This window comes from Cydia amplana, chromosome 7, assembly GCF_948474715.1.
Source record: "Cydia amplana chromosome 7, ilCydAmpl1.1, whole genome shotgun sequence".
NCBI lineage: Eukaryota > Metazoa > Arthropoda > Insecta > Lepidoptera > Tortricidae > Cydia > Cydia amplana.
In genome coordinates, this window is record NC_086075.1 from 9,110,784 (window position 1) to 9,133,019 (window position 22,236).

The 22,236-nt window shown below is 34.9% G+C and overlaps 1 protein-coding gene across 1 annotated transcript in view; it reads right to left on the reverse strand.

Annotated features, from left to right (window-relative positions):
* Positions 1–8,821, reverse strand: part of LOC134649594 (protein amalgam-like) — a 47,591-nt gene extending 38,770 nt beyond the window's left edge. The window contains exon 1 of the mRNA XM_063504414.1: positions 8,704–8,821. Within this exon, the coding sequence (XP_063360484.1) occupies positions 8,704–8,761 (58 nt within the window). The 5' untranslated portion in view covers positions 8,762–8,821. The remainder of the gene's footprint in view (positions 1–8,703) is intronic.
* Positions 8,822–22,236: the final 13,415 nt, after the last annotated feature.

The window sequence follows — 22,236 nt, forward strand, 5'->3', positions numbered from 1 at the left end:
GATGAAAATTATTGTTTTATATTCAGCTCCGTACAAATATCGTTCATGATAGAACAAAATTGAAGCATAAGCACTGCAACTTTAGAACAGGCCAGTGTTGGGCATTCAAGAATAAAATCATTATTTGAATAAGAAATCGTAGGAATAAAATCATCTCGATTTTATTCCCGTCAAAAATATTCAAATAATTTTGATCGGGAATAATTCGTATGAGAAAAAATTGAATGAGAATAACTTATTCTTTATCAAATAAATATAATCATGGTTTTTATTCGAAATAATAAAACTGAAGTTCCACGAATAAAAATGAAGTCTGGGTACCGTATAGGTACTAATTACGTATAGTTAGGTAGATGTAATACAGGGTGGATTTTCTTTTTGGGTCAGTGAGGGCAGCTACCAGATCCCGTGCTGCTACGAGAAAACGGTCTAACAACATACAGGGTGCGAGAAAAAGGTCATTTTTGACAAACTTTTTTTTTTATGCCAATCGATCCCATTCCTATTAAGGATCAAAAGCTTGTATGGAACCAAAAAAAAATTCCGGCTAGAAAAGCCACAAATCAAGGAAAACTTTTCCCATACAATTTGTAAGAAAATGAAAACTTTTATTTTTCACATGCTATTTTTGTATGCCAATCGATTCCATTCCTATCCAGTATCAATAGTTTTTTTGGGGTCAACTTACAACTTACTTTATTAATGTACTTAAAAGCCACAAATTAATAAAAACTTCTTCCATACATTTACTATGGAGAAAATGTGAAATGTTATTCTCAATTTTCTATCTCGCCCATCAGTCCTACAGCAATATCTTCATACAGTATTATGGTCCTTAAATGTAACAGGACTGATTGGCCAGATAGAAAAATGTGAATTAAATTTCACGTTTTCTCCATAGTAAATGTATGGAAAAAAAATTCTTTAATTTGTGGCTTTTAAGTACATTACCGTAAGTTGACCCCAAAAAAACTATTGATACTGGATAGGAATGGAATCGATTGGCATACAAAAATAGCATGTGAAAAATAAAAGTTTTCATTTTCATACAAATTGTATGGGAAAAGTTTTCCTCGATTTGTGGCTTTTCTAGCCGGAATTTTTTTTTGGTTCCATACAAGCTTTTGATCCTTAATAGGAATGAGATCGATTGGCATCAAAAAAAAAGTTTGGTAAAAATGACCTTTTTCTCGCACCCTGTATGTTTTTTCCAAAATCTGTAAAAGCCAATCTCCATTAATTTGAAATCGAGGGTAGGTCTTCTTAGACCGTTTTCTCGTAGCAGCACGGGATCTGGTAACTGCCCTCACTGACCCAAAAAAGAAAATCCACCCTGTATAGTACTTAAGTCTCTTGTCTAATTTATACCTATTTTATGGAATAAAATCTTACAAATTGACTGTCGCATAGTTTCAGTAACCGTATTATTTCTAATTTAATAACCAAATCATTAGGTTCAATCTAGCTGGTCTAGGGGCCTAGCCAAGATGCCAATCGCTTGCGCTCCGACAACGAAGCGGTTTTTGTGTCTATCACTCTTACATATTAGTGCGATAGAGAGACAGAGATAGCGTTTCGTTGTCATAGGGCAGACCATTGGCATGTTGGCTACGCACTCAAGGTGCCTAGCCAATATGCCAATTTTTGTTTTTAATTTAATAACCAAATTATTAGGTAAATTTAACTGTTCTGGGGTCCTAGCCAACATGCCAATCGCTTGCGCTGCAGCAACGAAGCGCTTTCTGTCTCTATCACTCTTACATATTAGTGCGATAGAGTGACAGAGATATCGTTTCGTTGTCGTAGCCCAAACGATTGGCATGTTGGCTACGCACCCAAGATGCCTAGCCAAGATGCCAATTTTTGTTTTTAATTTAATATCCAAATTTTGGCTACAATTTAGCTGTTCAGGGGCTTAGCCAATATGCCAATCATTTGCGCTCCGACGACGAAGCGCTTTCTGTCTCTATAACTCATACATATTAGTACGATAGAGAGACAGATACCGTTTCGATGTAGTAGCGCAAACGATTGGCATGTTAGCTAGGCTCCCAGAACAGCTACATTGTACCTAATGATTCGGTTATTAAATTAAAAACAAAAATTGTCATCTTGGCTAGGCACCTTGGGTGCGTAGCAATCGTTTGCGCTACGACAATGCTATCTCTGTCTCTCTATCGCACTAATATGTAAGAGTGATAGAGAGAGAGACTATACGCAACTCTACGGAGCGTTAACGTTTGGCATGTTGGCTAAGCACCCTGATCGGATGATAGAACTAGATAGACAGTGTATAGCGGAATTCTTTAATGGGTACTGTACCTAAACTAAAGTAACAAATATCAAATCAATCCGACTTTTAAATAGAAGGGTGAAAATCCACTTACAAAGTATAACCGACTGACCTACAGAAATTAACTTAATTCTAAATAACATTTTAATTGAATAAAACCTTATTTAGATTAGTCCCACTTCTAGAATAATTATTCCGTTTTTTATTCCGCATTTAAAATAAAAGTCACATGATTTATTCACCTCAATTTTATTCTAAAATAACTAGTGCAAGAATGATTTTAATTCAGATCGATTTGAGTAAGAATAAAATTACTGTTTTTAGGGTTCCGTAGCCAAATGGCAAAAAACGGAACCCTTATAGATTCGTCATGTCTGTCTGTCTGTCTGTCCGTCTGTCCGTCTGTCCGTCCGTATGTCACAGCCACTTTTTTCCGAAACTATAAGAACTATACTGTTGAAACTTGGTTAGATTATTCTGTGAACCGAATTAAGAACTTCACACAAAAATAAAAAAAAATTTTTTTGGGGGGTTCCCCATACTTAGAACTGAAACGCAAAAAAATTTTTTTCATCAAACCCATACGTATCTATAGGTATATATCTATTTGTGATAGGTCTTCAAAAATTATATTGAGGTTTCTAATATCATTTTTTTCTAAACTGAATAGTTTGCGCGAGAGACACTTCCAAAGTGGTAAAATGTGTGTCCCCCCCGAGTTACTAATGTGTTGCAGAAAGTTTTTTGACATATATTTGTATTGCATAATGTTACTTGGCAGAAATGGCGTTTGGCAGAATTACCTTTTTTTTTCATAATCATAATCATTTAATCGCAATCCATGGTATTACAGGTGTTAACTTAGATTAGGTACAGCATGGACCCTACAAGGGCGTGGCAACATAATAATATTATATATAGGTATATAAGGGAAATTAAACTAATTAATTGTCCATAAACTCTTGCAGAGTGTATGGGCATTCGGTTAAAAGGTAAGTCTTGAGCTTATTTACAAAGTTATCATATTTATTTTCATTTTTTATGTACTGGGGGACCTGGTTATATATTCGAATGGACATCGAGTAAGGGCCTTTGTTGAAGAAATGTAGGTTAGCGGGAACTGCTTGTACAAGTTTATTGCGGATACGTAAGTTATGTAGTTGTGGTTTGGGATTTTGGGGTTTTACAAATAAGCTTTCGTGTTTTCGCACAAATTTACAGGTTTCCATGATGTATAAGGATGTAAGGGTGAGAATATTTAATTTCGCATACTATCATTTAGCATACAATCACTTCGCAGAGTTTTATAATCCAGAACCATATTTTGGCATACTGTTGATGATCATAATAGTATTGGTGGCATAAAGCTATCAAGTTTAATTAAAGGTGATGTTATAAATGGGTTTAATTGACTTACCAATATGCTGCAGTACCTAGTATTCTCTAATATAATCTGTTTTTATGGCAGTTGATCTTACTTTTCTGGTAGCCGTTTGTTTTTGTAGGAGGTCGCAGCTCTAACCTAACCTACCCTATTTTTCTGACAGCCATTCGTTTTTGTAGGAGGTCGCAGCTCTAACCTAACCTAACCTATTTTTCTGACAGCCATTCGTTTTTGTAGGAGGTCGCAATTCTAACATAACCTAACCTTCTTTTCTGGCACACGTCCAATTTTGTTGGGGTCGCAGTTCTTACTTAACTTAACACACTTTTCTGCTAGAAAAAATCATTATGCCATAATAAGAGTATGCTGCAGGATGGTTATGGTACATAAAATTATGCTAAATGAAAGTCGGCAACAGTAATCTTCTATATGCTGCAAAATGTATTGTATGCGTAGTAAATAGTAATGCCAAGTAATAGTTATGCAAAATTATCATTCGACTAAAAGTGTTTCTGCGATACATGTTATGCGAAATGTATTTCTAACAAACAATATTATGCCAGATGAGGGGAACCCGTCCCCCCCTGTAACTTCTAAAATAAGAGAATGATAAAACTAAAAAAAATATATGATGTACCATGTAAACTTCCACCGAAAATTGGTTTGAACGAGATCTAGTAAGTAGTTTTTTTTTTATACGTCATAAATCGCCTAAATACGGAACCCTTCATGGGCGAGTCCGACTCGCACTTGGCCGCTTTTTATTCTTTTTCTTATTCAAGTTAATTTTTGCCCAACTCTGGAACGGGCCAACACTGGGAGTGTGATAATGATGACAGATTAAGAAGCTTTAACTTCGAGATTATATACGATTAAATAAATACGGCTTATTAATTCTCGGTCGCCCCGCTTATTTAGCGATGATTATGATTTATTACCACAGTTAGGGTTAATTGCACCAACCACATTTGACAGACTGATCAACGTCAGCCGGCGCGCCCCGGCGCTTTACTATGAAACTTTCCATACATAAAAATTTAGCGAACTCTTTAACGATACGAACAGTTTGGTGCAACCGAACCTTAATGTTGTTAACTAATGATCAATCGTCATAAAATAGTATGCGCGGTTTTCGTCTTAGGTAGACGATAAAACAGGAAAAATCTGTTTGCTTAATTTATAAAATTTAATTCCCTAGAAAACGGTTACTTTGCCATCAGCAGTGAAATCTGATGCTAGCATCCGTGAAAACATGTTTTCTAATACAGCAGCTGAGCCTAGATAACTCAATTCTTGATGGGAAGAAAATTATCTTTAATAACACAATGTATAATGCTATTTCCCTCACTTCAAAGCCCAAAACTTCCGTTACTCAAATTAATTAACCGCATTAAGTCGAAGTAACGAACGTTTCTTCCAACGACATCTTCGTCAAGCCGAAGTTACCTTGAAAAATCGAATTTTCATTGTTTTGATAATATCTATAAATGTCGATAAAATGTAGCATGAGAACCTAACAATCTCTTATACAATTTTTACCTCCATATCTCGATAAATGAAATATGTCCTTTATGACCCGAAAAAATAGGCTAGATTATTGTTTTATCACTCTACTTCTAAGTTATTTACTCCTTAAGCTTCTCGAAGTTATTTGCTCTTAGGGCTGAGACAAGGGTGTTATCTATTCTCATAATGTGGTTTAAGAGAAGGGACGGAGACATAAATATGGTTGTTTAAAAATACATACCACTATAACTTGTAAGTAAATACCCTCTATAAGACGAAAACTCGTTAACATTAGTTTTTTGGCGTTTCCCAGATTCCACTCTGTTTATTCATTAAACACAATACATTGAACAACACGAAATCAATTAATTTGTCACATTTTTGTAGCGACGAGCGTAGAGTGGTTCGAAAAGTGGAATCTAGTATTACTTACAGTATAACTAAATTAATACGAGTATCTAAGTAAAATTGCTTTTGCATTGATTATTTTAGTTAAATTCTAATATTTACATCAACAATAAATTATAGGTAAGTAAATATAGAATACACTGCAATAAGTTTTTTACTTCTAAATATCGTGCGGATTATATTAAAAAAACCGGCCAAGTGCGAGTCGGACTCGCGCTCCAAGGAGTACATTACACAATTTTTAACAATGTATTTTTTCATGTGAAACGTGAGTGAAATGTCTATAAAAAACCCGTAGGGGTAGCATCAAAAACTAAGTAATTAAGTCCGACTCACGCCTGACTGCACATTTCTAATAGGTTTTCCTGTCATCGATAGGTAAAGAACTATTTTGTGTGTGTTTTTTTTTTCAACATTTTAGCACAGTATTTTCGGAGATAAATTTTCCATGTGTCTAAATGACTATTCATTGACCAGTCAAGCTACCATGTAGATTCATGGTCAACAAGCAAAAAACGCGAGCGCAGCGAGCGCGAAATTTTTTGTGAAAAAATTGTGAATGCGTGTTAAAAAGGCCGGGCTGGGCCTAAAAATCCGAAGTTCCCTAGTGAGGCGAGGTTTCATGCGTGGTCGAAGCCGTGCTTCAGGATAAGCTCAGCTAGAGCATAGACGCCAACCAATGTCCATTGTATTAAAAAGCGAGACCGCAGGCCGAGCTTGGCGCAGCGAGGTCAAAGGTAAGCTGAAGAAGAGGAGATTTGGAAGACAAACCAAAAATTTAGGTAAAAAGTGAGGCTGAAGGTCGAGTTCAGAAATCTCCACATTACTTGATAAGCCCGAAGCGTAAAGCGTAGGTATATTATTATTAACCAGCGCGGTGAGCTTTCATGCGAGGCAAATGCCAAGCTTCTGAAACAAATGTTTATATTTGTTAAAAATTAAGCGACGCCGAAGGTCGAGCTGTAAAAAAGCAGCGCTCTAACACGAACCAATCGTCAAATGTACTCAACAATAATATATGTCATATGTACAAGAGTTACTCGGAGGGCCGAAGTTCCATTGATGAGGTGTTAGGCCCTCGGGAGCCTGAAATTCGAGCTCTACATTACAGACAAGCGATAAAATGACATAATTTACATAACCATCTAAATGATTGTGTGTCTGAGATACCTATTGGACATTAGCTAAAAGTAGGTACCATAAAACATTTTTTTTTTAATTTGGCCATATGAAACGTAGAAATGTAGGTATATTATTATTTACCAAGTCCAGCCCCCTACTAAATAATTATGATTTTTAAACCGGGTCTATTTTCTTATCGGCCGGGACGCCGGGACACCATGTTTCAAACCGGGACATGTCCCGGCGTACCGGGACGTATGGCAACCCTACGTTAGGTTCATCTTCATACCATACACTACATACTCGTATCTGGGGGCACGGCAGTGCCCCCGCTAAGACAAGCAAAGCGAAGCGCAAGGGCACTACCTACCTTTTCTCGAAACGCTTCGTCGTTTTTTTGTCCTATTTATCCTAAAATTACAAAAAAAAATTTGAGTTACTCACAATGAGCTCTTTCATTTTATATGTAACAAGATATAGTTTAAAAAACGTTATTTTTTAAGTTTCCCATTTACCCCCCAAAAGTGGCTCCCATGTTTAAAATTCATTTGTTTGCGTTACATGTCCGTGTTTGAGTCACAAACTTGCATATGTGTACCAATTTTCACCTTAATTGGTCCAGTAGTTTCGTAGAAAACATTTAAAAAAAAACCCGTAGGGGTAGGGTCAAAGACTAAGTAATTAAGTTCGACTCACGCTTGACTGCACATTTCTAATAGGTTTCCTGTCATCTATAGGTAAAGAACTATTATGTGTATATTTTTCAAAATTTTAGACCCAGTAGTTTCGGAGATGAGGGGGGAATGATAATTTTTTGCCTATTTTCTTGAATAACTGCTAAACTATTTATCCTAAAATAACCGAAAAAAATTTTTGAGTTACAATGAGCTCTTTCATTTGATATGTAACAAGATATAGTTTGAAAAAGTTTATTTTTTAAGTTTCCCATTTACACCCCAAAAGTGGCTCCCATGTTTAAAATTCATTTGTTTGCGTTATATGGCCGTCTTTGAGTCACAAACTTGCATATGTTTACCAATTTTCACCTTAATTGGTCCAGTAGTTTCGGAGAAAACATTAAAAGAAAAACCGTAGGGGTAGGGCCAAAAACTAAGCAATTAAGTACGACTCACGCTTGACTGCACATTTCTAATAGGTTTTCGTGTCATCTATAGGATGCTATAGGTAAAGAAATATTTTGTGTATTTTTTTCAAAATTTTAGACCCAGTAGTTTCGGAGATAAGGGGGGGGGGGGGAATGGTCATTTTTTGCCTATTTTCTTGAATAACCGCTAAACTATTTATCCTAAAATTATAAAAAAATACATTTGAGATTCTTACAACGAGCTCCTTCATTTGATATGTAACACGATATAGTTAGAAAAACTTCATTTTTTAATTTTCTCATTTACCCCCCAAAAATGACCTCCATATTTAAAATTCATTTATTTACGTTACACGTCCATCTTTGGGTCACAAACTTACATATGTGTACCAAATTTCAACGTAATTGGTCCAGTAGTTTCGGAGAAAATAGGCTGTGACAGACGGACAGACAGACAGACGAGTGATCCTATTAGGGTTCCGTTTTTTCCTTTTGAGGTACGGAACCCTAAAAACATACTAAATTGACGTTTCGTATCGATAACTGTTTTAATATGGATACTACCCACTTGAGTTTTGACTGCTGTTCCAAATTTAAACTCATAACGTTACAAAAAATCTGTAACGTTATGACTACTTATAACATTAAAGTACAGATTTTACCTACTACCACAGATAAGAAAGTCCTCATAGTAAAATTGGTTGTAATAAAGCTTGTCATTTCCTACAGTTTCTGAACGCATTATAGAGCACTAATGACATATGTGTAGATAAAATATATTAGATTACAGTCTTTAAAACTACATATTATTTTATTATAAGGACATAATTAAGAATTTCAGTTTATTATTAAAAGTATTAAAATATTAAAAGCTAACTACTTTACCTTTTCCATCGACACCGTAACTAAGTAACGCGGCAAAAATTATAAATTTTATGTCCATATTTAACGCTTTAAAATAAGTGAATCAACGTTAAATGTAAAGTACAGTAAACGTAATAAGAACTAAAAAGAATTCTTAAGTTGCACACACTTCAAAAAGTTCTCGCGGTGGCCGAGAGCCGATTGGATACAGAGATGCTGACTGAACGCTCTCTCCGGATTCACGAGCACGACTAAAATTCGCCCCCTAAACCCAATCACAGAACGACTACGCGCAAGCGCTCCTATCACATTTTTTAATAAACTGCTATCACTTGTATCTTTCGAATCGCGTGAAGTTTTCGAGACCGAATTCGGTTTTGTAGCGAAAAAGCTTTTAGAGAACTGGCGCTGGCAATTGTTTTCGGGGAGTGTCTCTCGCTTTTGTTCGTGATCGGATTAGTTTATTCGGCGAGTGTGCCCTAAATTGAGTGACGAAAGCCGTGACGCGAACATTTGTGTACCTAAGTATTATTTATTCAAACGAAATTTTCACAAACATAAGTACAGAACAATTGACTGCAAAAATTTGTCCTGTCTCCATAAAATCACGCGTCATTGACATACCGCCTAAAAGCGACCCATGGTTTTTTGCAAAATACAGATCTATGCGACGACATAACACAAGACAGTGTCAGAGACATCCGTCCTTGCATTGGCGTTGGCGCTGCGGTGTATCGCGCATTCGCTTTTATCGTTTATATTGAAAGAAATACATACCTTAATCAAGACAAGACCTTAACAAACGACAATGTCAGGATTCAAAAATTGTAGCTTGTAGTAAAAAAAAATAGGACAGTTTCTTTTGTCTCCTTTTGTTTTAATTGCTATGATTTACCCACTTGACATGAAAATCTTCCGGCCTTAGATAGGGGTCCGGGACATTTAGCGTGCGTAGCGAGGCAAGCGTGTATTGGGGGTTATTAGAACTTAAAATGTACCCACTTGCGGGCCTAAGGTGACGTACAATTCTTTACTATCTTCCACTCTTAAACATTTTGTCACACCTGAGCTGACCTTACAAAGTCAAAAATTTTGGGGTCAAGTTATATTCTCCGACGGTCTAGAGGTCTAAACGATATATTTGGAGAATTCAGGTCGTTTCCTGTGAATTGTGCTCGGCGCCTCGTTAAGTCAGACGCATGAGCGATTGCATAGGCGGTCGGTTGGGCGCCAAATGCATTATTTTTATACGACAGACTTATGATCTATTAATACCGACGTGTAACCTTTAATATTTTTTATTTTATTTTTATTTATGATTTGATATGAATATTGTAAGGTATATTTTGTAGAAACTTTATGGTTGGCATTACTATAATGTTCATAGACTCTAATCGGTATCTACATAGGTAGATCTGCTAAGAGTGACAGCGAAATAACATGTAACTTTTTCTGTTCCTCTCAACAGAAAGTGTCCGCGGGCGACCAGATAGATCTAATAAACCCCTTAAAGCAAAACGCGAATCGAATACATTTGCGGGTGCGTAAGTTCCCTATCTGTCAAATAGTATAGACAGAGATAAAAGTGTGCAAGAGTTCGACTCGTATAAAATGGATTGTATTATTTATTACCAGCATCTCTGCATACAGTAAATTTTAACGTTATTGAATCAAAGTTATTGACGCATTTAAAATAATGTTGACATAAACTAAATAACAAACGGAGTGTAGAAGATAGCAATGTATGCTACAGCACAATGATGTACAATAGAGGCACCTAAGTATAAATACGTAACCAACTGCCTGTGTACACCAAACGGATTTTATAATCCAGTTAATATACGAGGTACATCGTAGGTACATCGTAAAAACTTATTGTCTCTCACAACATTGTTCATAACAAAAATTCCTTATGAATCCCGGTTTTGTAACGCCAAAAAAATCGACCTATAGCTGCCAACACATCTTGGCTGCGGCTCAGCCGCTCCATAAAAAATAATGTTACGTACAACAGTGGGTGTTTCATATCTTATGCAACGCACATAAAAATAAATATGACGCAGTTTTGCAGTATTATCATTATTACCTAGCACTTAAGGTTATACTCGGGTGGCTACTGCGGCTGCCTTAAGGTGACAGTCCATTTCCAACCGCAGCTGCACTACTGTTCATTTTACTATGGAAATTGACAGTAACACCGACGCGTTCAGTACCAGTAGTGCAGCTGCGGTCAGAAATGGAATTTACCCTTATTGTTGCAACATTGCTTGCTTACTCCTAATCAACACGGTTTTATAAATAAGCGTTCGGTTGAGTCCAATCTCACTGAATTTTTAGATTTTTCTTTGAAGGCCATGGATAAAGGGTTTCAGGTTGATGCCATTTATACTGATTATTCTAAGGCCTTCGATAAAATTTCGCATATTATCCTTATTGCCAAGTTGAAGACTTTCGGAATACATGGCGATTTATTAAGATGGTTAACATCTTACCTCCGAGATCGTTCCCAGGCTGTATCTGTCAAAGGATATACCTCCTCTTTTGTCCCTGTTTTGTCCGGTGTCCCGCAGGGGTCCCACTTGGGTCCCTTGCTGTTTAACATGTTCATTAATGACGTAGTTAAATGCTTTCACCATTCTAAAATTTTACTTTTTGCCGACGATACAAAAATTTTTACTTTGGTTAAATCTATTGATGATTGCATACTTTTACAGGATGATTTAAAAAGGTTAGATCTTTACTGCGCCAAAAACTGTCTTGACCTCAATATCGAAAAGTGTTGCTCTATTTCATTCTCTCGCAAGCGTAACCCAATTCTTTTTGATTACCAGATTAAGAACAAAAAACTGAATAGGGTTACCGAAGTAAGAGATCTTGGTGTTTACATAGACAGCGAAATCCAGCTCACTTCTCATATTGACAAAATTACGTCTAAGGCATATAGAATGTTAGGTTTTATTTTCCGGCAAAGTAAAAATTTTAGTGATCCTCGAACCGTTATTTTACTTTATAATGCCTTTGTCAGGTCGCATTTAGAATTCGCATCGGTCGTTTGGAGTCCTCAATATTCGGTGCACATTAATGCCATCGAAAAAATTCAGAATAAATTTATTAAATGGATGAAATATAGGTTTAAATTGTTTAATGGTGATAACATGGTAAGTCTCCAGCTGCGCAGGGAGCAAAAAGATCAAATTTTTCTGTTTAAATTATTAAACCATCTAATCGAGTCGCAATATCTTATTAGCAATATTTCATATAGATGTCCTAATTCCCGAACTAGATCAAAAGCTTTATTTGCCATTCCATTCTGTCGTACTAGGTACTTCAAAAACTCATATCTTGCTAGATCATGCTCAATGTATAACTCTAAATATTCAAATTTTGATGTGTTCAATATGAAGCTGGGTAAATTTCTCACTTCAATAAAAAAATAAAATAAACCCTAACTTAGTAATAATTACAACGATGTACCTAACAAACTAACATTAGCATAGAATGTACATCTATTTATTTATTTTTCCTTTCTTTCTCTTTTCTTCTCGATTTAACTAACAAGTTTAGTTAAAATAATACAGTAGTTAAAATGAAACAATAATGTAGTTCAATAACTTTCAGTTTGCTTGATTGCTTTGGATAATACGTTTTGTATTTTTTGTATTCTATTAAGTACTTCCCTTTGAGCATATCTGCTTTAATTTACTAGTGGAAACTGTTTTGGCTTGTGTTTTATTAATATTAATTCATATTGTGTAAGATTGAAAGCTGTTTGTTTCCCAATAAAATAAAATAAAAAAAAAAAAAAAAAAAAAAAAAATTGCTGTTGCAGCGGGGACGCGGGCGGACGATGCTATTGTGAATTTCCTTGATAAATTGCCAGCACCACCACGACGAGTTGCTGCATTGCTGTCGCATTTAATCCGTCACGCATTTTATCAAGGAGATTGATAATATGACAGTGACATGGACCGCCTCAACGCTGCAAAAGTAACGTTGAAACCGTAGCTGTAATGCTTCTGCAGTTGCAATCCAAACGCAACCTTTACACGCAAGATGTGGGAAACAATCACATAAGAACGGCGACTGAAGTGGAACGAAGGAATTAAAGAACACTTTAAAATTAATTAAATATTTAATTAAATTAAATTAATAAAATAATAATATTAAATTAATAACTAATATAATAATTAAATTAATTATTTTATTATTTTAATTAATTTAGTTTAAGTTTAAAATGGTTTTATTTATGGAATATACCGTGAGTAGAGTGTCGTCGATCAATCTAATTCGTTGATCAGCAACAATTACATATGGCAAGTTGGTCAATAGTTATCAATATAATTAATCCCTGACAATAAATATACTTATCTAAACAAATACATAATTCTAATAGAATCAATCCATAATAGTCGGTTTCGTATTTTCCCGTCTCTTGGATATATCCCAAAACACATAAATTGAATTATACGATGTTAACTCCAAACGAAAATATCCAGATACATAATACCAAATCCATAAATAGCATTGCATGCAATTTGAATACGCAAACTGTTGCGGTCCGATGTTCAGAAGTTAGATCTGAAAGCGTTAGATTTCCAAACTGGCAAACATTTCTCAACTATTTACCAATGAAACGTGACTTACCTTCCAGCAGATTATAACAATTTGTTATCACTTTATTGTACACAACACAGGTTTACATAATGTTTACAGAAATAAAGGTACAAAGGCGAACTTATCCCTGTAAGGGATCTCTTCCAGCTAACCTATGTTATGTCACAATATTAAGCATTTCATGCTCACGGTTAAGATGCCTAACGACTCATTTCTGGGCTATAACCGCGAAAATCGAAGTTCGTCAATTGCGGCCATTTTTCTCCGCCACTCTAATTAGGTACCTACATCTTAATAAGAGTAAAAGAGAAAGATCCCCGCAATTTGCGAATTTCGGTTTTTTGCGGTAGGCCCCCGCTGGTTGCTTTTTGTGCACACCAATCAGCGTAAGCGATCGGCAAGGTCGTATAGAAAAGATCAAAACCTTAACAATTTACTAAATCAGAATCAGTCTCCTTGCAATTCCTAGAACAGAACAAATATCCTACAATTCCGACCAATTTATGGGGGGGGGGGGTCACTTTTCTGCAGGAAAGCACCAATTCGGCCTTAAAAGTCTTAAAATAAGGTTTAAGACAACAAGCATATTGGAGATTGAAGCTTTTAACTTTAGAAATCACATTTAAATTATGATTGACTTGCTGTACCTAGCATTCCACCTCGCCTGTCAAGTTAAGTTATTCAAGCAGGCAATGCGTATATTGTAGGCTTATTCTGTACCTAGCATTCCACCTCGCCTGTCAAGTTATTCAAGCAGGCAATGCGCATATTGTAGGCGTATTATTCATACAACACCTGAAGCAAATTTCGGCTGTGAGTTATTGGATTCTAAATTAATTTCCCTAAGGTTACGATAAGGCTGATGTTAATAACTTTGTGCCGATAACTTTTGGGGTCACGAATATTTTATCACAGAAACGACGCCGCGTCACAAGTTCGGGGTTTTTTCACTCAACTGTATGAAACGGTAGGTATGTCTAGAATATTAAAGGGCCTGCAAGTCAAATAGCTACACTACATCAAAAACAAATTCTAACACATTCATAAATTAAAATATCAAGCGTTGCGCTCACACATTTGTTTATTAATTAGTGCCGTTGGAAACCTCGTTTCTCGTGCAATAAGGACTATGAAAAACTATACCTATCTGAGACTTAAATTAGACACATAATACAAAGTTTCGTGGAAGACTTAATTTAATTAATAACTATAACATCATAATTTTGAAAAAATTATTGAAACTCAGTAGGAGATAATCTGCCGTACCTACTTACACCGTGGTCCATTTTAAATTCACTGACTGAGTAATTACTGAGCAAAACTTTGTTGCCGTCCATCAGTTATAGAATTTTAGGGAGTCTTTTATCCAAATTATACACGACTGTTTCCTGGGCCCTTATTCGACATGTACAACTGTCAGATTTCGCGTCATTTGAAATTCAACTGCTGAAGTTCATTTGAAGTTCATCAAGTGCTGAAGTTCATTTGGTACAAACAATAATTTAACAAAAAACAACTTTGTTTTATTATTACTTTAAGGTTTATAATGGTTTGGTTTGGTTGTCACCTAACTGTGGATTGCTAATGTCAAATTTTGACAAGTAATGATTCCAAAGGTAGACTTGGTTCTCTATGACCTTCGGCACCATCTTGGAGTTTTTGACGTGCGAAAGGGTAATTTATAGCAAAGAGTAAAACTTTTTTTTTTCAGTACGTAAGTTTACATGAATTAATGACATCTTGTGAGCGATAGACCAACGAATGCGCTGTAGGCGATGCGGCGGCGAGTAGTGGAACTTACGTGACAATTTCCATCAATCAAAAAGGGACTACATTGCTGATGGTCGATAAAGGCTATTAATAATTGAATTTTAACAGCAAGAATGCCTTATTGACAAGCGATCTTTTTGTTGAACCCACACCTACACGTCAAATAATGCTTGCTCCACACATTCTCCTACAAACGCTCAAAATTGTAAAAAAATGAAACTATTTACTCATCACCTCTCTCAACTCAAGCCGCCTATTTCTAAACCACGTTAATAAACCACAAGTTGTACCTTAAGAGCCAACAGGAGCTGAGATTTAAATATTTTAGGTAAATATACCCGTCTCGCTAACGGAAGCGGCACCTAAAACGAATGCGATAAGGACAAGGTGAAAAATCCTGCGTAAAAATCTCAAATATCGAGGTTTCGTACTCGACTGTTTCCTCCTCCAAAACTTAACCAATCGTAACCAAATTTGGAAATCATGATTATGAAATTATCTGTGTCGGACCGTTTTGCTTTTTTGGCTAATTGATATCAGTTTTGAATACCACGCCTCTCATTGCGGCATAGTCAATCTCTAGCGCCTTAAAAAACAAAAATATCAAAAAAAGCAACACGGTCCGACACAGATATTGACAATATTAATCTGTGTTAAAAAAATCATTGCTCTAGCTTCAAAACCCACGAAGGAAACAGTCGAGTACGTTTGTATGGAGAAATGACCACTCCTGTTGGCTCTTAACACATTTCGTAAACCACATATTCAGAAAAGTCCGTATTTTATTACTAAGTGGAACATGAATAGCTTGTATTACTTTTTTGGCATAAAAATAATCTAAATTAGTCAAAATATTTTGACTAAATATTGCGCTACTGCTACCTACAAAGAGCATCAAAATAGTTGGTGACTGACAGGTCAGGCTCCGGTCTTGGTAAGTAATATAGTCAAATACAGTAGGTCATAAGACCTAACATTACTACCAAGACCTAAAAGTACCTATTGTTTAATATGTATCTACTCAGAGATGATTTTTAATTAAAGGAGATTAAATACATATATGTTATTCAACTACAAATAAAAAAATTAGATCTATTTCAGTTTACACATTTTTTTTCGTTTAATTTTAATAAAACATTAAAGTTTTTAAGCATTCAACTTTATTTAATTTTCTTCACTTTATTATTTTCTGATATTTAAGTAGGTATGGTGTTTCAGGTTGGTAACAGGAAATAAGAAAACCACACCTCTCCAAAAACTCTGCTGGTGATTCACATCTGTAAGTTTAAATATGAAACATGATAAAAACACTTAAATTAAAAACTTAATGTCTGGGAGACCGAGTTTTGCTCTGGAAACATATAATAACCCAAAAATGCGCGTTTTCCCAGAGATAAAACCTAGCTAGATCGATTTTGCGCCCCCGTAAACCTCCATATAGCAAATTTCATCTAAATCCGTTTAGAGCCGTTCCCGAGATCCCCGAAATATATATACATATAAATAAATAAATAAATATACAAGAATTGCTCGTTTAAAGGTATTAAAAACTTATAAATAAATTATTAGCCCTAAATCCTGGTAGTGAGTGTAGTGACCTACCAAGTGCGGTAGGGTGCCCTTCTGCAGGCTGGCCGCTTGCCCCGCTGGATAAGAATGCTGATCCGCATCATCAAAAGCATACAGATATAAAGCGCTTTGACAGCTCCTCATAGAGGCAACGCGCGCTAGGCCGCACGCCATAAATCTAAGCTAAAGTCTTAAATTCGAGATCATGAACATGAAATATTGTTCGCTATAATATTAAAATCATAGGTATTAGACCTATGATTTTACTATTATACCGAAAAGTTAGCAGGCGGCCGTGCCGTGGTCGTGATAGGTACAGCATGCGTGGACCAGACAAGCAAACCCTGAATTATGTCCCTACCTATTTTACTATACCTTTGTTCACCATTATGTTCACCTATGTATATTTACTCTTCTTTCCAAGATAATCATCTTTTTCAAGATGTAACCCGTATAATCGGGCTGTATAATTGCCTCAATTTTTTTACACAAAGTTGTATATAATCTTAATTCGATAATTAATGATGTTTTACATATTTATCATATACTATTTTGCAATTTTTTCTTGGATATTTGTACGTTGTTTATTTCGATTGACGATTACTATGACAGCGTTTTTTTTTCTTTTTTGGCATTTACTACAGTAGCCAGTGTCATGTCGATATAAAAACACTTTAAAATGGAAAGGTTGAGTCCTCAATACAGTGACATTATAACTCAAACAAGAACCATCCAAAGGGGGGTGGGGGGAAATTTCGTTATCTGCCTCTCTATCACTCTTGCATATACGAGCGAAATTTAATGGTGGCAGATAACGAAATTGGTATCGCGGCCAAACCGCCTTGATTCATCAATGTTATATTTATTAGGAACAAACGTTGACTGCCGACTGTCCTATATATTATACTACTCTTTGCTGCCCACTTCTAGCGCTGGCGGTACACCGCGAAAATCAGTAAAATGCTGCAAATGGTGTTAAAGGTCTGAAAATCGGTACGATTGATCTTTAGGACATTTGAAACAATTTGACCCGAAGCGCCAACAAATAAAAAAAACGAGAGGAGTTATGACGTCATGTTTTTTTGTATGAAATAAAAAAAAAATGTTTAGAAACCTATCGTGTATGGTATTAAACGAAAGGGCTTTCTGAGCCAATGCTAAAAATATATCACATAGTTACATTTCAGTCATTTTGTTTAAATTATAATAAAAATAGTTTTCAAAACATACCAAGTTTGGGCTTCTCCAGATACAATACCATAATTTTTTTTTGTAAAATATACCTCAAATTATCCCTAATATCCTCATATCTAACCCTAATAAAGCAATTTTGAAATTATTTACATTTAGGTTTTTTTTTTTAATTTTTCAATTTTACAAAGTGTAATAATAGCCCTGCCGAATTACTCAATACGAGTAATAATGTCATTCGGGTAAAATAAGAGTATTGAAACTTGCTTTTTTTACTCCCGTACTGTTATTTGTCATTTAAAGGGTCGTGCACACACCTTTAAACCCCTAACTTATAGTTATCAACACAAGTCTTTAGTCTATTCCCCAAAAAAATATTTGTGCATACACGCAGTATCTTTTTGGCACTTTTACGATACTTCGTGTAATCACCACTTAAAAAATATTGTATGGAATACATTGTTTCCAATCTAATTTTAATTGTCATTTCTGACAGATGAGTAAACCATATACATGTTTTGGTTAATGGTACGATTATGTTCATCTTTATAGGGCTGTATCTCCTAAACCGTGCGTCGTAGCACAAAAATAATCAAATTTTCGTTCCCCTTTGAAACTCCTAAGTAATATTTAGAAAACACGAAAAACAAAAAAAAATAAAGATTTTTTTTTATAGGGTTGTATCTTCTAAACCGTGCGTCGTAGCGCAAAAATATTAAAATGTTCATTCCTCTGTAAGAAACCCTAATTAATATTTAAAAACAAAACACAAAAAGAGATTAAAAAACACAAAAAAAAAACTTTATAATGCTGTATCTCCTAAACCGTGCGTCGTAGCGCAAAAATAATCAAATTTTCGTTCCCCTTTAAGAAACCCCTAAGTAAGATTTAAAAAACACAAAAAAAAGAAAAAAAAAAGAAAAGAGGAAGAAAAATATTTATAGGGCTGTATCTCCTAAACCGTGCGTCGTAGCGCAAAAATAATAAAATTTTCGTTCCCCTTAAGAATCCCACGCACTGAACAACCTATCACATTAGGACATGAAACAATCATCATCATCCATTTTTATTATTATTTCATTGCATTTCAAAGTAAGTGCTTGGTCGTAGAAAAAGTATTGTATGCAACGTTGTTTAACTGAGTCAAAAAATACTAGTGGCGTCTTTATTAACAATTTCCGGTTGTTGTTTGTTGTTATTGTTGCTCACGCCACTCGCCTTTTTTGACCTCTCTTAAACAACAGTTGCATAAAATACTATTACATGTTCCTTTGGTAATATCTAAGCTTTAAGTAAGAAAAAGTTCTGATGAGTGGGGGGTGGAGAACTCGGGAAAGGGGGGACGTTAAAGGTGAGTTTTTTCGGTTAATTCTTTCTTAATTATTACATAGACAATTTTTACTACGACTTATAGATTCCGAGATATAAGCGACTTTCTGAAAAAAACCGTTATATATTAATTTTATGCTTTCTTTTTAAATATTTAATTGAGAGATTCATAGATCACACTATGTAAAATTGAAAAATAAAAAAAAACCTAAATGTATATAATTTCAAAATTGCTTTATTAGGGTTAGATATGAGGATATTAGGTATAAGATTAGAGGTATATTTTACAAAAAAAAAATTACCGTATTGTATCTGGAGAAACCCAAACTTAATTGGTATGTTTTGAAAATTATTTATATTATAATTTAAAAAAAAATACTGAAATGTAATGATGTGATATATGTTTGGAATCGGCTCAGAAAGCCCTTTCGTTTAATACCAAACACGATAGGTTTTTAAACAATATTTTTTTATTCCTTACAAAAAAAGATGACGTCATAACTCCTCTCGTTTTTTTTTATTTGTTGGTGCTTCGGGTCAAATTGTTTCAAATGTTCTACAGATCAATCGTACCGATTTTCATACCTTTAACATCATTTGCAGCATTTTACTGAATTTCTCGGTGTACCGCCAGCGCTATATAGGTATACTTGGTCAACCAGATCTTGACAGTAGAAAAAGGCGGCAATTTTGAAAAATGTAGGCGCGAAGGGATATCGTCCCATGAAAGATTTGAATTTCGTGCCTTTTTTTACTGACATGATTTGGTTGACCAGCTATATACATATTATACTACTCTTTGCCTACGCCTTTGTTTTAAACTTTTTTTTAACAAGTTTTCACAGACAATTAATAATTTGACATAGACACATCAAGGCGGTTTGTTTACAAAGGGGCCTATCGGGAAGTGCGAAAATCGAAACTCAGCTATTTGCCTCTTTATCGCTCGAATATGCAAGAGTGATAGAGGTTAGATAACAAAATTTCTAATTTCTGACTGTATTTTTCTTTAAATATTTTCAAATATAGCGGGTCAACCAAATCTTGTCAGTAAATAGGAACCAAAAAAACTATACTCATCCTTTTCTTTTGGGTGCTAGTACTAGTGTAAGACAAAGATAGTATGAATCTCTCTGTCTATGTTTGAAATGGAACAGTCCTTTGACACACTATATAATTAAGTTGCGTTGTTTTATCACAAAGTTAAAAAGACTTAAAAGACCACTTGTCTGTATCATCACCATCAGATCAGCTCGATGGTAACCATAAAAATATTGTATTGTCACCCATATTACATATTATGTACTTATGTAAATTTTCAGCTTCATTGAACACCCGAGAAGTGGGTCAAATCTAGACACGCGGTAGCGTGTCCAGCCAAGTTCAAAGAAAAAGGAACTGGCGACGCAGCAACCGTGTGTAATATTACACGAACCATTTCGAGCTACTTTTGACCCCTTCACAACTTGAAACCTACTTAACCTACACACATGAAATTTGGCACATGTATTCAAGTCCCTTAGCTTGTTCAAAATACACTATTTCATAAACATAGCTCAAACTGTTATTGATAAATTAACCTTTAAAAACCGGCATTTTTGTGACTGACTGACATATAGATCAAAAACCTAACCCACTTCCAGGTGACCTAGAAACTTGAAATTTGGCATCAAGGTAGACTATTAGGTGTATATAGAAGGAAAAATGTGAAAATTGGAAATGATTGATATTTTGATGGAAAAAAAATAATAATTAATACTTATAGACCAAAAACCTAACCCACTTCTAGATCACTTAGAAACTTGATATTTGGCATCAAAGTAGACTATTAGGTGCATATAGAAGGAAAAATGTGAAAACTGGAAATTATTGATATTTCGATGGAAAAATAATAATTAATACTTATAGACCAAAAACCTAACCCACTTCTAGATGACTTAGAAACTTGATATTTGGCATCAAGGTAGACTATTAGGTGCATATAGAGGGAAAAATCTGAAAACTGGAAATTATTGATATATCGATGAAAAAAAAATACTTATAGACCAAAAACCTAACCCACTTCTAGATTACTTAGAAACTTGATATTTGGAATGAAAGTAGACTATAAGGCGTATACAAAAGAAAAAATGTGAAACTGAAACTTTTTGACAATTAACCGCGCGTTAGCGAGGGTCTCCTTTTCAGCTTAGGCAAACTGCTTTCATGATGAATACTATAGTAATTTCTGTACAAAAAGTAATGATATCCCAACAAAAACATAAATGTGAAATGAGAGCCAAGTTCAATATTGAGAATATGTGTCGTTGTTAACTCGCCGACAAAAGAATTGAGATCTATATGGGTGCCAAGTTCTGTGCTGTGTAGAAAATCCTGAAATTATAAAGGATTTGTCTTGGCTAGTTTTTACGTATAGACATATAGGTAATATATATTTTTCTGTTAGTTTTTCAAAAACTTGGTTTGTTGTTAAAAACTAGCCAAGACAAATCCTTTATAATTTCAGGATTTTCTACACATTTATGTTTTTGTTGGGATTTAATTTGCATGATTTGATTGGAACCACATTGGAACAGACAGACAACCAACGGGACAGATGAAACTAAGTAAAAGCTTGAAAAAATGTGGCTTTTTCAATTTCTATTGCAACTTCAGATGAAAACGGGGTTTCTATTGTTTCCCAGATAGTTTTAAGCCATAATGTATTGTTTGCTCGAATTTTCGTTAGTCATAATTCATTTGGTTCAGAAACGCGTCACTTTTCACGATTGCCATAAAACAAATCTAACCTAACCTAACCTATCTATAGGATAACCTAACTAAAATCTTGAAATGTTAACGGTTTCAGTTTTATGAGTAATGATAATATGACAAACAATACATTATGACTTAAAACTTTATGGGAAACAACGGGACCCCATGAAAACGTCCTTATTGAAGCATAAGGACCCTTAATTTATGGAAAGCCACATATAACAACCAATTCGAGGCTACTAGGTGGCAAAATACGACTCAATACGAGTAGGTAGGTCAAATACACGAGAGTAAGGATTTATATTTGGCCAAATATTCTTGTGACAA